This window comes from Choloepus didactylus, chromosome 18, assembly GCF_015220235.1.
Source record: "Choloepus didactylus isolate mChoDid1 chromosome 18, mChoDid1.pri, whole genome shotgun sequence".
Classification (NCBI taxonomy): Eukaryota; Metazoa; Chordata; class Mammalia; order Pilosa; family Megalonychidae; genus Choloepus; species Choloepus didactylus.
Window position 1 is genome coordinate 58,418,577 of NC_051324.1, and position 15,375 is coordinate 58,433,951.

Consider the following 15,375-nt stretch of genomic DNA (forward strand, 5'->3'; position numbering starts at 1 on the left):
TGCAAATTAATCAGTAAAATGAAAATAACCCAAAGAAAACAGGCAAAATAAATGAGAAAGCAATTCACAGAAGAGGATGCCTAAATGATCATAATGATATAAAAAGATCATTTATATCACTGGCAATCAAGAAATGTAATTTAAAACAACAGTGTGGTACCATTTCATATCAGTTATGTTAAAAATTAAATTTCTGACAAAATCACATGTTGATGAGGTAGAAAGTCTGGGTGAGAAATACTTTATGGCAACACATGTAGTAGAATAAGTTGCAGATGACAAGGTCCTGAAAGAGCAGCAGTGGTAACACGTCAAAGATGGATTACGTAAATTTTTAGAATGTTAAATTGAATTTAATTGGGAGGGGGACGAAGGAGAGGGTAGAGTGAGGGAAACTCTAGTTTTCAGCCTGTCATATCAGTAAGACACCCAGAGAATATGAGAGTAGGAATTTATTTAATTAAAATCTAGTGAATTCTGCCAGCATCACCTTAATAGCAAAGCCAGGTAAAGATATCACAAGAAAAGAAAATTATGATCAATATCCCTCATGAATATAGATGCAAAAGTCCTCAGCAAAATACTCACAAACCGAGTCCAACAGCACATTAAAAAAAATTACATACCATGATTAAGTGGGATTTATTCCAGGAATGCAAGGATGGTTCAACATAAGATTATAATTAATGTAATATACATTAATAGAGCAAAAGGAAAAAAAAACCTAATCATCTCAATTGATGCAAAAAAGTCCATCTGACAAAATCCAGCACCTCTTCTTGAAAACTAGAAATAGAATGAAACTTCTTCAACATGATAAAGTGCCTGTATGAAAAACCCACAGATAACAATATACTCAATGTTGAAAGCTGAAAGTTTTCCCTCTAAGATCAGAAAAAGATAAGGATGACATTTGTTACCACAGTCATTCAACATTATTTTGGAAGTTTGAGCCAGAGCAATTAGGCAAGAAAAAGAAATAAAAGGCTACCAAATCAGAAAAGAAGAAGCAAATGTTTCCTTATTTGCAGATGACATGGTCTTATAAACAGAATATCCTGAAAAATCCACAAAAAAGCCACTAGAGCTAATACTTGAATACAGCAAAAATCACTGGTGTTTCTATAGACTAGTAATGAACACTCTGTCAAGGAAATCTAGCAAAAAGTCAATTTACAGTAGCAACTACAGGAATCCAATATCTAGGAATTAGTTTATCCAAGCATGTAAAGGATTGTTCATGGAAAACTATAACACACTGTTGAGAGAGATGAAAAAATACCTAAATAAATGGAAGGACATTCTTTTGGATTGGAATACTAAATATTGTTAAGATGTCAATTCTACCCAAAATGATTAAAAAAATCCAGTGCCATCCCAATCAAAATTCTAACAGCTTTCTTTGCAGAAGTGGAAAAGTCAATCATCAAATTCATATGGAAGGATAAGGGGCTCCAAATAGACAAAACCATCTTGAAAATAAAGAACAAAGTTGGAGGACTCACATTTCCTGATTTAAAAACTTACTACATAACAGGTTCCACACTGGTGCAAGGTGTTGGTGATGGGGTGGTGTTTGGGAATCCTGTGTTTTGTGTGTGATTATTCTGTAAACCCACAATTTCTCTAATAAAGAAAAAATAACAGATAACTGATTAAAAACTGAAAACAAAAACAAAAAGAAAAAAATTATTACAAAGCTATAGTAATCAAAACAGCATGGTACTGACATAAGGACAGACATATGGACCAATGGAATAGAATTAAGCATTCAGAAATAAACCCTCACATTTGTGGCCAATTGGTTTTTGACAAGGGTGCTAAGTCCATTCAATGGGGGAAAGAATAGTCTTTTCAACAACTGGTACAGGGAAAACTGAATATCCATATGCAAAAGAATGAAGGTGGACTCCTACTTCATACCATATACAAAAATCAACTACAGATGGATCAAAGACCTAAATACGAGAAACAATACTATAAATTACCTAGACAAAAATATATAAAAATATCTTCAGGACCTTGTGTTAGACCATAGTTTCTTAGACTCTACACCAAAAGCATGAGCAACAAAAGAAAAATAGATAAATTGGGGTTTATAAAAATTAAAAACCTTTTTGATCTAAGGATTTCATCAAGAAAGTAAAAAGACAATTTACAGAATGGGAGAAAATATTTGGAAACCACATATTGGACAAGGGCTTAATATCCAGAATATATAAAGAAATCTTACAACTCAACAACAAAAAGAAAACTAATCCAATTAAAAAATGGGCAAAAGGCTTGAATAGACATATCTCCAAAGAAGATAAACATAAATGGCCAATAAGCACATGAAAAGATGCTTAATCATTAGCCATTAGGGAAATGCAAATCAATAACACAATGAGATACCATTTCATAGCTTTCGGAAGGGGTACTATTAAAAAATGGAAAATAAATGTTGGAGAGGATGTGGAGAAATTGGAACACTTGTTCACTGTTGATGGGAATGTAATATGATGGCAGCCACTATGGAAAAAAGTTTGGTGTTTCCTCAGAAAGTTAATAGAATTACCATATGACCCAACAATTCCACTTCCAGGTATTTATCTGAATTAAAAGCAGGTACTTAAACAGATATTTTCATACTTATGTTCATAGTGGCATTATTCACAATTGTCAAAAGGTGGAAGAAAGTCAAGTGTCCATTAACAGATAAATGGATAAGCAAAATGTGGTAAATAAATACTATTCAGCCATAAAAACCAATAGGAGAGTTATAAATAAAACCTGTTTCTTTAAACCTTGACTTGGGGATACGGGAGCAGTGCAAAAAAGTTCTTAAGAAGTTTTTAAGCCTTTAATCTGATTCAGGTTACTTCATAGTTTTATGAAATAACACAGGTTACATTTGTTTTCTACATTCCCAGATTACTTGTCACAAATTTCTAAAATATCTAACCCTTTGCTTTATATAAATAGACTTCAAATGATTTTTTCCCCTGCTAAAGTTTGGGCAATCTTAAAAGTACAAGTCAACATTACCTGATACAATACAGATATTTAAAGAAGTATAACTGAATCAGTTTATAATGTTAAAAATCTAATGGTACAAATATAGAACCAAGAATTTCATATTTAAGTTTTCACCTTTGAGAGACTTTACACCGTCCAACACCCTGTTCTGAGACACATGTCCAGTAGCTATAATAAAAGGCAAAATCATGTCAGAATGAAAATTATATGCACTTTCATGAAGAAGTACTTTATATTTCATAAAATTCTAGAATCATTTTGTTCATGGTTTCCCCTGAAAATATGTCATTTTATAATGGAAATAAAAATGAAGGTAGGAGTGGCAATTTTTTCAATGTGACAAATCTGTATGATCTTTAGCATCTAAGCCAATTGTGAATTAGACTATGCTGAAGCATTATCATCATCACCACCATCAAAACTACCACTTCACTATCATCATCTTCACTATCATCATCACAACTACAATAAATGCACAATAGTTAAGCATCACTGAGGTTTCACTATATACCAAACACTTTGCAAAGTGCTTTATCTTATTTAATTTTTATTCCCATTTCACAAATAAGGAAACTGAGACACAGAGAGGTCAAGAAGTACCTTGTTCAAGGTCACAAACTGATAAGTTGGAGCCAGGATTTGAACTGATGTAATCAGTCTTGCTCTTACCAACTCTATGCCATTGTTTCCCATTTTTCTTTGAATTATGTGTTTTCTTCCTTCTACTAGTCTTTCATATTCCTCATTTTCCTTCCATTCTCTACTTATAATTAGGCCTTACAATTAGGGATAAATAATATTAAGTTATTTGCTTTACTTATTGCTGAAGGTTTTTATGACTTAAAAGTAAATTTAAGGAATAGTTATATGGCTTGTACACAAGCTAGAACTTTTTCTTTTCAAATGAAGGTCAGGAATTTCTAGAGGAAATTTCATAGGAAAATTTTATAATTTATCAAAAAAAGCCACAAAATCAGGCTCCCTGGAAGGTCCAAATGGTAACTACATGGCTCACCATCAACTGGAAGGGTTTTCTCCAGCTCTGAGCATTCTGAATCTGTCAGCTCAATCCCCATGTTTCCCAGAAGATTTTTAAGGTCACTGACATCAACCTTTTTTCCTTTGGAAAGATGGAAATGTAGACATTTGAGAATTTTAGGACCTTCCTATTGATCCAAATACTGAAATATTCACTTCTGTAAAGAATCATCCATGATTTGAGAACATGAAAGAGCAGAATGAAAAATGTCCATCTCTTCAAGCAATTTTGAGAATTCATAAAACAAGTTATTTCTCTAATTTTAGTGAAAAGAAGGATCTCCAAATTCTAAGGACAAGAGGGACTAAATTTTGGTTAAATAATTGGCCAGTGATGAGAACAAATTAGATGACTTATCTAAAACATTCTGCCATGAAGTTATTTTTTATCTGAATTATGTGATCAGGTGCTTTCACTGATGACAGCACAATTGTATCTATTTACTGTGTCTAATTTTTTGGGTAATCAATGATCTGAAGGAAATCACATTCTTAGAAATTAAATTATAGTTAAAAAAATGTACTAGCAAAGCATAGCCCTTTGCTTTTTTAGTTAAAATCTAAATTACCTAATATCCAAGTGTAGTATGTACAAATATTTCAAGAGTTATTACTTAAAACTCCACACTTCTTAAGTCAATACTTTTGTATTTATGAAATATAAGTTAAAAATAGTGCAGGTAGGACTTAAGGATATTAATTTTTACTCACTGGAGAAACTTTTCACTCCATCCATCACCTTTTTCAGGGTGACTTTCCCATCAACTACAAAATAAGACAACAATTACAGACATACATACTAAAAAATGCGATGAGATATAAAAGGAATTTGCCAAATTTTGAAGAATTGCTCTAAAATTTGCTTTACAATTTTATTTGAGTTTTTATCCCTTGCAAGGTCATCAAGAAGACAGTCTTAAATGTTAAAATAACTATACTAGGAAGTTTACTTTGACTTTTTATCTTCCAAGTTATTGAGTCACATACATGGCAGAAAAAGATCAATTTCAAATTTCTCAATATCTGTTCCTGGCAGGGAGGGAGTGGCATTCCTCCAAGACAACACAAGAAGTGTGTGCAGACCAACTCCCTGCATTGGCCAAAGGTTGAGACTGCTGTCCTTGGGGGGACAATGCCAACTAGTGAAACTGACCTCACTCTGTCTCTTCTCTTTGCAAAACAAATTTTATCAGAATTATTTCTTAAAATGGAAAACAAAGGCAGATCCAAATTCTGTTTTCGGGTAGGACACTAATGGCATACTCAACAAGGAATATATATTGTAGATCCAGAAAGTTAGTGTTCCTTATAGAAGACTTGGAAAGAGAAGGTGGAATCAAAGTGTCATCTGACAACAATCCAAGTAAAAGGAATCTCCTGCCCAGACATATCAATTGCTCATTACAAGAACTTCCCAGACTCAGGAGGAACTTCTGGGGAAGACAGTATAGTAGGGAGCTCCAGCACCCAGTCCTTCCACTAACACAGCTGTTGAACAGGCAAGAACCATCTGAGACAACTGTTCTGGGGTTCCAGAAGCTGGAAGAACACTGTACAGCATCCAGGGAAGAGCAAGAAGAGGCTGATAATGATGGTGGAGAACAGTGAGTTGCTCTATCTGCATGGTAGCTGCTGGCACCCATTTCCCATTCTTGTGGTGGACCACTTTGGGATCTAGTCCCGGGCTAGCTTGCTGGTGTCAGAAAGGGACATAAAAACCCTCTTCCCCAAGAACAGACATGGGCATGGCTGATCACTTTCTGATTCATGAAGTAAGATTTCTGGGTCCCAGTTTTGACTACTGTTTCAACCCATCCCAGACAAAGGTGGTGGCAGCCATTGTTTCAACCCCACCCTGGACACGGAATGAGGTGGTGGAGATACAAAAATGCAGTCCTCTCAGGGTTACAGGGAACAGTTAGCTGAAGGGCTGCATTTGGTGGGTAGGCCAGGAAAGCACAACTTTGGGAAGCTGTCAAAGAGGCTGTTGGCATCTTTCCTAATTCCCTCCCCTGGACACTCTGTAGCCAGTCTGCAACCCCAATGTGAGTCCCTAGCTATGCTTTGGATGGAAAATTATGACTTGGGAAAGTTCTTTCCAGGGCGACTTTCCCCCCAGAATTTGCCCTCCAGGCAAAAGCAGCTAGAGACAGGAAAGGAATATTAAAAAAAAACTATAGGGGCAAGGCAAAAACAAACAGAACAGGTCAAGATTTCTGCAGAAGGAACAGAGGGAAGGAAGTTTTCTTCTGGAGGAGAAACAATTTCACAAAAAGTGCATGTCTTAAAAATTATATCACATAACCAGGGCAGGAAGCAGATGAAAAAGTGCTGAAAAAATCGAATCATTCAAACACAGGTTATTCTAAAGGTCTATAAGAAGTTGAACCAAGCATCAAAGAAGAGCCTTAATACAAAGCCAATAAACAATAAAACCCTAGGCAAGAGAGAGAAACTGACCTTCAGAGTAATCCAATCAAGATAATCAGATGTCTAGATAAAACAAAAAATTACAAGTCATACTAAGAAACAGGAAGATAAGGCCCAGTCATGGGAACAAATTAAAACTTCAGAGAAGACATAGGATTTGTAACAACCAATCAAAGATGTTCAAACAAATTTCCTAAGTCAATTCAAGGAGATGAAGGAAAATATGGTTAAAGAGATAAAGGATATTCAGAAGACAACCTGTAAGCATAAAGAACTTGAAAGTATAGGAAGAAACATAACAGAAATTATGGGGATGGAAAGCACAATAGGAGAGATTCAAAATATAATACTAGAGGCATACAACAACAGATGTGAACAGACAGAAGAAAGAATCAACAAACTGGAAGTTGGACAATCAAAATCTTACAAAAGAAAAGATAGGGAAAATAATGGAAAAAATAGAGTGGGATCTCAGGGATTAAATGACAACATGAAGTGCACAAACATACACGTTCTGGGTGTTCCAGAAGGAGAAGGGAAGGGAAAGGGGCATAAATAATATTTGGAGAAATAATGGCAGAAAATTTCCCAAATCTTATGAAAGATATAAATATACATGTCCAAGAAGCACAACATACTCCAAGCAATAAATCCTAATAGGCCTATTCTGAGACACATATTATCAGAATGTCAAATGCCAAGATAAAGAATTCTGAAAGCAGCAAGAGAAAAGCAATTTGTCACATACAAGAGCTCTTAATAAGTGCCAATTTCTCATCAGAAACCATTGAGGCAAGAAGAAAGTGGTATGATATATTTAAGATACTGAAACAGAAAAACTGCCAGCCAAGAATTCTTTAGCTGGCAAAACTGTCCTTCAGAAATGAGGGAGAGTTTAAAATACTCACAGTTAAACAGAAACTGAGAGAGTTCTTCAACAAGGTATCTGTCCTACAAGAAATATTAAAGGGAGTTCTGCAGGCTGAAAGGATAAGACAGGAGAGTGGCTTGGAGTAGAGAGAAGAAATGAAGATTATCTGTAAGGGTAACTAAAAGAGTAAAAAGAGAGACAAAAAAAGATATGTCATAATAAAGACCAAAGGATAAAATGGCTGAAGAAAGCCTTTACAGTAGTAACATAGAATGTGAATGGATAATGGATTAAATACCTCGATCGAAAGACACAGGTTGGCAGAATGGATAAAAAAGCACAATCCAAATATATGTTGTTTAAAAGAAATTCACCTTAGACCCACGGACTTCAACAGATTGAAAGTAAGAAGATCGAAAAAAATATTCCATGGAAATAGAAACCAAAAAAGAGCTGGGGTTAACTAAACTAATATCAGACAAAACATACTTTAAATGCAAAACTGTTATGAGACAAAGAAGGAAACTATACATTAATGGCAGTGGCAATCCACCAAAAAGAAATAATCATAAATACTTATGAATCTAACCATTGTGCCCCAAAATACATGAGGCAACCACTGGCAAAATGGAAGGGAGAAATACATATCTTCACAATAATTGTTGGAGACTTCAGAAAACCACTTTCATCAATAGAACTTCTAGATATAGGATCAGTAAGGAAACAGAATAATATGATACATGAGCTAGACCCAACAGACATATACAGAACACTGCATCCCAAAACAGCAGGGAATACATTCTTCACAACTGTGCATGGATCATTCTTCAGGGTAGACTATATGTTGGTTACAAAACAAGTCTCAATAAACTTAAAGATTGAAATTATATGAAGCACTTTCTCTGACCACAACAGAATGAAGGTGGAAATCAAAAGGGGGAATAGGACTGGGAAATTCACAAATACATGGAAGTTAATACACTCTTAAACAATCAGTGGGTCAAAGAAGAAATTGCAAGGAAAATCAGTAAATATGTTGAGACAAATTAAAATGAGAACACAACATATCAAAATTTATGGATGCAGCAAGGGCAGTGCTGAGAGGGAAATTTATAGCCCTAAACATTTACATTAAAAAGAAGAAAGATCTAAAATCAAAGACCTAATTTCCCACTGGGAGGAACTGGAAAAAGAACAGCAAACTAATCCCCAATTAAGCAGAAGGAAAGAAATAAGAAAGATTAGAGCAGAAATAAATGAACAACAACAACAAAAGAAAACAGAGAAAATTAACAAAACCAAAAGTTAGTTCTTTGAGAAGATTAATAAAATCAACAAACCCTTAGCTAAACTGACAAAGAAAAAAAAGAAAGATGATGCAAATAAATAAAATCAGAAATGAGAGGGAGGATAATACTACTGACCCCACCGAAATAAAATGGGTCATATGAAGATACTATGAAAAACTGTATGCCAACAAATTAGACAACTTAGATGAAATGGACAAATTACTAGAAACACATGAACAACCTACAATGGCTCTAAAAGAAATAGAAGACCTCAATAGGCCAATTACAATAAAAAGATTTGAATTAGTCATCAAAAACCCCCAACAAAAATAGCCCAGCAATAGAAGGCTTCACAGGTGAATTCTACCAAACTTTCCAAGAATGAGTAACAATCTTGCTCAAACTCTTCCAGAAAATTGAAGAGGAGGGAACACTACCTAACTCATTCTATGTGGTCAACATCACCCTTATGCTAAAGCCAGATAAAGATATTACAAGAAAGAAAGTTACAGACCAATTTCTCTTATGAATATAGACACAAACATCCTCAACAAAATACTTGCAAATTGAATCAAAGAGCACATTAAAAGAATTATACACTATGATCAGGTGGGTTTTATCCCATGTATGGAAGGGTAGTTCAACACAAGAAAATCAATTAATGCAACATGTCACATAAACAAAACAAAGAGGAATAACCACATGACAGTCTTGATTGATGCAGAAAGGGCATTTGACAAAATCCAGCATCTTTTATTGATAAAAACACTTTGAAAAATAGGAATAGAAGAAAACTTTCTCAACATGATATATGAGAAACCCACAGCTAACATCATAGCCAAGGTTGAAAGGCAGGATGCCCAATGTTATTTAACATTGTGCTGGACGTTCTAACCAAAGCAGTTAGGCAAGACAAAATAAGAAATAAAAAGCATCCAAAGTGAAAAGGAAGAAGTAAAACTTTCACTATTTGCAGATGACATGATCCTATATATAGAAAGTCCTGAAAAATCTACAACAAAGCTCCTAGAGCTAATAAATGAGTTCAGCAAAGTGGTGGGATACAGATTAACATGTGAAAATCAGTCAGGTTTCTAGACACTATTAATGAAGAGGAAATCAAGCAAAAATTACATTTGCAATAGCAATTAAAAGAATCAAATATCTAGGAATAAATTTAACCAAGAATGTAAAGGACTTGTACAGAGAAAACTACAAAACATTGCTAAAAGAATTCAAATTAGACCAAAATAAATGGAAGGAATTTCCATGTTCATGGATTGGAACACTAAATATCATTATGATGTCAATTCTACCCAAATTGATTCACAAATTCAACGCAATCCCTACCAAAATTCCAACAATCTTGTTTGCATAGTTGCAAAAGACAATCATCAAATTTATTTGGAAGGGTGATGAGTCCCAAATTGCCAAAAACCATCTTGGAAAAGAAGAACAAAGTTGGATGTCTCACATTTCCTGACTTTAAAGCTTATTACAAAGCTACACAGTGGTAAAAAAAAAATAAAAATAAAAAAATAAAAAAAGCTTGGTACTGGCATGAGGATAGATACATTGACCAATAGAATTGAACTGAGAGTTTAGAAATAGACCACCACATCTATGGTCAATTGATATCTGATAAGGCTGATGAGTCCACTTAATTGGGAAAGAATAGTTTCTTCAACAAATGGTGATGGGAAAACTGGATATCCATATGCAAAAGAATGAAAAAGGGACTCTCACACCATATAAAAAAATGAACTCAAAATGGATGAAAGACCTAAATATAAGAACCAGGAGTATAAAAGTCCTGGAAGAAATTTAGGGAAGCATCTTCAAGATCTTGTGGTAGGCAATGGATTCTTAAACTTTACATCCAAAGCACAAGCAACAGAAGAAATAATACATAAATGGGACCTCATCAAAATTAAACACTTTTGTGCATCAAAGGACTTTGTCAAGAAAGTGAAAAGACAACCGAATCAATGGGAGAAAATATTTGGAAACCACATATCTGATAAGGGTTTAATATCCAGAATATATAAAGAAATCCTACAACTCAACAATAAAAAGACAAACAACCTACTTAAAAAATGGGCTAAAGACTTGAAAAGACTTTTCTCCAAAGAGGAAATATAAATGGCTGAAAAGCATATGAAAAGACGGTCAATTTTACTAGCTATTTGGGAAATGCAAATCAAAACCACAATGAGTTATTTCACACCTACTACAATGGCCAGTATTAAAAAAAAACAGAAAACTGCAAATGTTGGAGAGGATGTAGGGAAATACAGTCATTGCTGGTGGGAATGTAAAATAGTGCAGCAGCTGTAGAAGAATAGTTTGCCAGTTCCTCAGGAAGCTAAGTATAGAATTACCGTATGACCTGGCAACCCTGCTACTAGATATATATCCAGAAGAACTGAAAGCAGGGCCTTGAACAGATATTCACACACCAGTGTCCATAGCAGCATTATTCACAGTTGCCAAAAGATGGAAGCAACCCAAATGTCCATCAAACTATGACCTGATAAACAAAATGTGATATATACATACAATGGAATATTATTCAGCTGTAAAAAGGAAAGAAGTCTTGATGCATGCAACAGCATGGGTGGCGTTATGACTTGAGGACAATATGTTTAGTGAAATAAGTCAGCCATAAAAGGACAAATATTACATGATCCCATTGTTATGAACTAAATATAATAAGCAAACTCCTAGCGTTAGAATCTAGAATATAGGTTACTGGGAGACAGACTGGGGTTAGAAAATGGGGAGTCAATGCTTAAGTTGTGCAGAATTTCTATTTAGGATCATGGTAAAGGGTTTTAAATTGATAGTGATGATGGTATAACATTATTGTGAGTGTAATCAACAGCACTGATATATATACAGGTGAATGTGGTTAAAAGGGGAAATTTTAGGTTGTACATATTGCCAGAATGAAACTTAAAAGATAAAACATAGGACTGTACAACACAGGGAACTCTAGTGTAGATGATGGGCTATAGTTAATTGTGCAACTATAAGAAACTACTTAGATGAATTATAACAAATGTACAACACAAATTCAAGGTGGTAATAATAGGGTTTTATATGGGAAAATACACCTAATATAAATAATGGATGATAGAACTACTTTAATAATTTTTCACCAATTGTAACAAAGGTATCTATTGTTAAAAATAGTACAATTATTTTAAAAAGTGCTATCATCAGTTGTAACAAATGTTCCACACCAACATAAGGTTGTGGTGGTGGGGTAGTATATGGGAATCCTGTAGTTTATGCATGATTGTTTTGTAAACTTAGAACTTCTCTAATTAAAAAATAAACTTCAAGTTGCTTTTTATATGGAACTGGTTGTCTTGTACCTTGGTGTACAGTCTTCTATTAAATATACTGTTGGAACAGGACTTAAAATTGGGTCATGTAATATACAAGTGTTTCAGTTGGCTTTTAGAGGTTACCTGCTCATTCATGTACTCAGTCTATATTTTTTCTTAGCATTTTCATTTTTTACTCCAATTATTTACTACTTTGTATTACATGTTTAAAATACAAATAATTTTAAGAACAATCCCCTCCCCTAGCAATTGCTTATCAATGTGCTCTGCATATTGTAGAAGTTCAACAGATTTAATTTAAAGCAACAAATAGTTATTAACTACTACGTACTAGCCACTGTTCTAAGCACCAAGCATATAGCAGCGAATGTAATGAAAGATAATAGTGTAGTATATTAGAAGATAGTAAGTGCTGGAGAGAAAAAAACTAAGAAATGGGATAGAGAATGCTTAAGAGGAGGGCGGCTGCAATATAAATAGGGTTGTTTTAAAAGGTCTCACTGATAGATATCTGGGAGAAGACTATTCCACACAGAGGCAAGAGTAAGTAAAAAGATTTGGGACAGAAGCACAACTGGGTTTTGTGTCTGGAGGCTAGTCTGGAAAGGAATGAACCACAGAAAGTGGTAGGAGAAGAGCTGGGCAGATCACATAAAGCCTTCTAGGTCATAGTAAGCACTCTGACTTTTACCCTGAGAGATACAGGAAGCCATTGGATATTTTGAGTAGAGGCATTTAATGATCTGATTTATATTTTAACAGGATAATGACTGTGGAGAATTGACAAAGGACAAGGGTGGAAGCAGGGAGACCAGTTAGAAGGCTACTGCAATAATGCAGAGCAGTGACAGTGGCTTGGACAAGGGAAGAAGAATTGGAGGTGGTGATAAGTATCACAATCTGGATATATTTTGAAGGGAGAGCCAATATTAATAACTCAAAGATTGGATATAGGGTGTGAGTAAAAGAGAGGAATCATGATGACTCTAAGATTTTTGGACAAAGCAACAGGATAGATGGAGTTGACATTTACTGATATTTAAAGGTCTGAGGGAGAAGAGCAGGTTTGGTGCAGAAGCTCACGAACTTGATTTTAGACATGTAAAGTTTTGGATCTTATTATGTATCCAAGTAGGCAGTTGAATATAGTATTCTGAAATGCAAGTAGAGGTCCAGGCCAGAGACAATCCTAAATCAGAAGATATCAGTGTAAAGACAGCATTTAAAGTTATGAGGCTGAGATCACCAAGGAAGTGCAGACAGAGAAGAGGTACAAGGACTTTCTTGCAACAATCTAACGATGAGATATGTAGAAGATGAGAAAGGACCAGGAAAGGAGACAAAGATGGAGCAATGAGTGAGTCAGTAGGAAAAGGGAGTGTGGTACCCCAGAAACTAAAAGAAGTAATAGTATCAGGGAGAAGGAAATGATCCACTGTATTAAATGCTGTTGTTAAATCAAACAAGATGAAGATTAAGTATATATTTAGCAATTGATGTTCTTATTAGCTGGTTATAAAATCAATTTTCAAAAAGATATCAAAATTGGAAATGTAACTGAGAAAAAACTTTAGCTCACAAATTAAATGAGATAATACATTTTTTAAAGCTTAGCAAAGTATCACACATGTAACCATTATACAAATGTTGGCTATTATCATTATTTAGGGAGAGAAAAGTGGCTAATGAAGATCATTAATAGTTTAAAATCCTTCCCTCCAACACAAATTTTTGGCTTAATAGTAAATGAAATAATTTAAGAATAAACTTCATGTTATTGGAAAACCGATACCTATGAAATTTGAACTTGTAGTACCAATGAACCAATACATATGAACAATGAAAAAATAATTTAACATCTATAGTGAACCATAAAACTGGGCAGATAAAAGCACTGATTGTTAATAATTAATTGTTTTTAAGTATAGCATGAGAAAAATCTTTAATCCTCTTCATCCCCTGGATCTAGAAAATCAAATCGGACTAATATGAATTTCTATATAAAAGTCACCTGCAAAGCCAGGGTAGTGTGGAACATTTGAACTGGTTTAATTTGGCTCCCATATCATTGAAAATATATAGATATCACAGATAGACTCTATTTGATCTGGATTTGTATTATCACCCTCAGGTGATAATTGCACGGAATCTTTTCCTTCACCAGTAGCATCCAGCTCTTTCTTCACAGACACCTAGTCGGGGAGCCATTCCCTGAGGAGTAAGCTCAACTGCTCTAAGCCCTAGGCTACTCAACTGAGATCAGAGTTTGTAATCTAGTGCCTTAGGAATTTTTTTCTCACACTGAATCTGTACATCAATCAACAGGCCAGAACCCAAATAAGCATTAGGTAAAACATCTTTTGACAAAAAGACTTGTTGACTGCAAACTGACCATTTTCATTTTATTAATCTCCCCTTTTAAACCATCTTAATCAATTATAATTATAATTTTATTAGATTTTATAAGAGCTCTAGGAAGAATCAATACCAGGAAAAAATTTCTCAGGTGAAAACAAGACAAAGCACTCTTGCCATTTAATTTTATTCCTTTCCCGTTTTAGCTCCATGAGAAAAAAAAAACAAAAAACACAACATTTTGCTGCAACCCCAAATGGACAGCTTCCTTTAGCCAAGATTAACTCCTTGCGTAAAGTTTGCCCACATCTAGATTCATTTTTTTTCACTATTTCATTAGAATGGTGGATGCTGTTGCCCTTCAGCCCAAGAAACTCATTGCACCAGCAGCCAGAAGTATTGACTGCTGATAGCTCATGCTCATTCCTTGCGGGAAGTGCCCCTTCCGTAAGAGCGCTGCCTCACCTGAGGTTATGTCCTCTCTGAGAGAATAACCTGCATCCAATGACAGGTTGATATTGGGTACAAAGGCTAGCCCTTTAAGGATCAGCTGAGGCTTTTGTTGCAACTGCAACTTTTTCCTTTTCCTTTGCCAAATCTTGCTTCCCTAATTCCTTTGTAGATATTTGTCCTGAGAGTATTCCCCAATAAATCTCCTGCATACAAATCTCTGCTACAAGGTCTGTTTCCTGACATCAGACAACTGGCAAGCAACAAAGAAAATATATTAATATATATTACAAGCATGATCTCCATGAAAATTGAATATGAAAGTTAGGAAAGGTTATACCATTTCCAACTTTCAAGTGGGATTTAAAATCCCTGAGCTTTAGCCTTGAATAATGGAGATTTGCCCAAGGATATGGGAATCCATAAGGTCTCTAGAGTAGGAGAGACTTGACATCCTTCCTAGAGTCCCCAGAGTGGTCTCCCCACTGTGGTAGCTGCCATCTTTGGTGAAGGGAAAGTCATACTGATTGCTCCCTATCTCCCCCCTCCCACCTTTTTTTAAATGCAATTT

General features: G+C 34.8%; 1 protein-coding gene across 1 annotated transcript in view; it reads right to left on the minus strand.

Moving 5' to 3' along the window:
* Positions 1 to 3,085: 3,085 nt before the first annotated feature.
* The window catches only part of LOC119514797, an 84,227-nt gene continuing 71,937 nt past the window's right edge, over positions 3,086 to 15,375 (minus strand). Inside the window, exons 15-17 of the mRNA XM_037810521.1 lie at positions 4,768 to 4,821; positions 4,034 to 4,138; positions 3,086 to 3,186 (exon numbers count right to left, since the gene is read on the minus strand). Coding sequence (XP_037666449.1) covers positions 3,086 to 3,186; positions 4,034 to 4,138; positions 4,768 to 4,821 — 260 coding nt within the window. The remainder of the gene's footprint in view (positions 3,187 to 4,033; positions 4,139 to 4,767; positions 4,822 to 15,375) is intronic.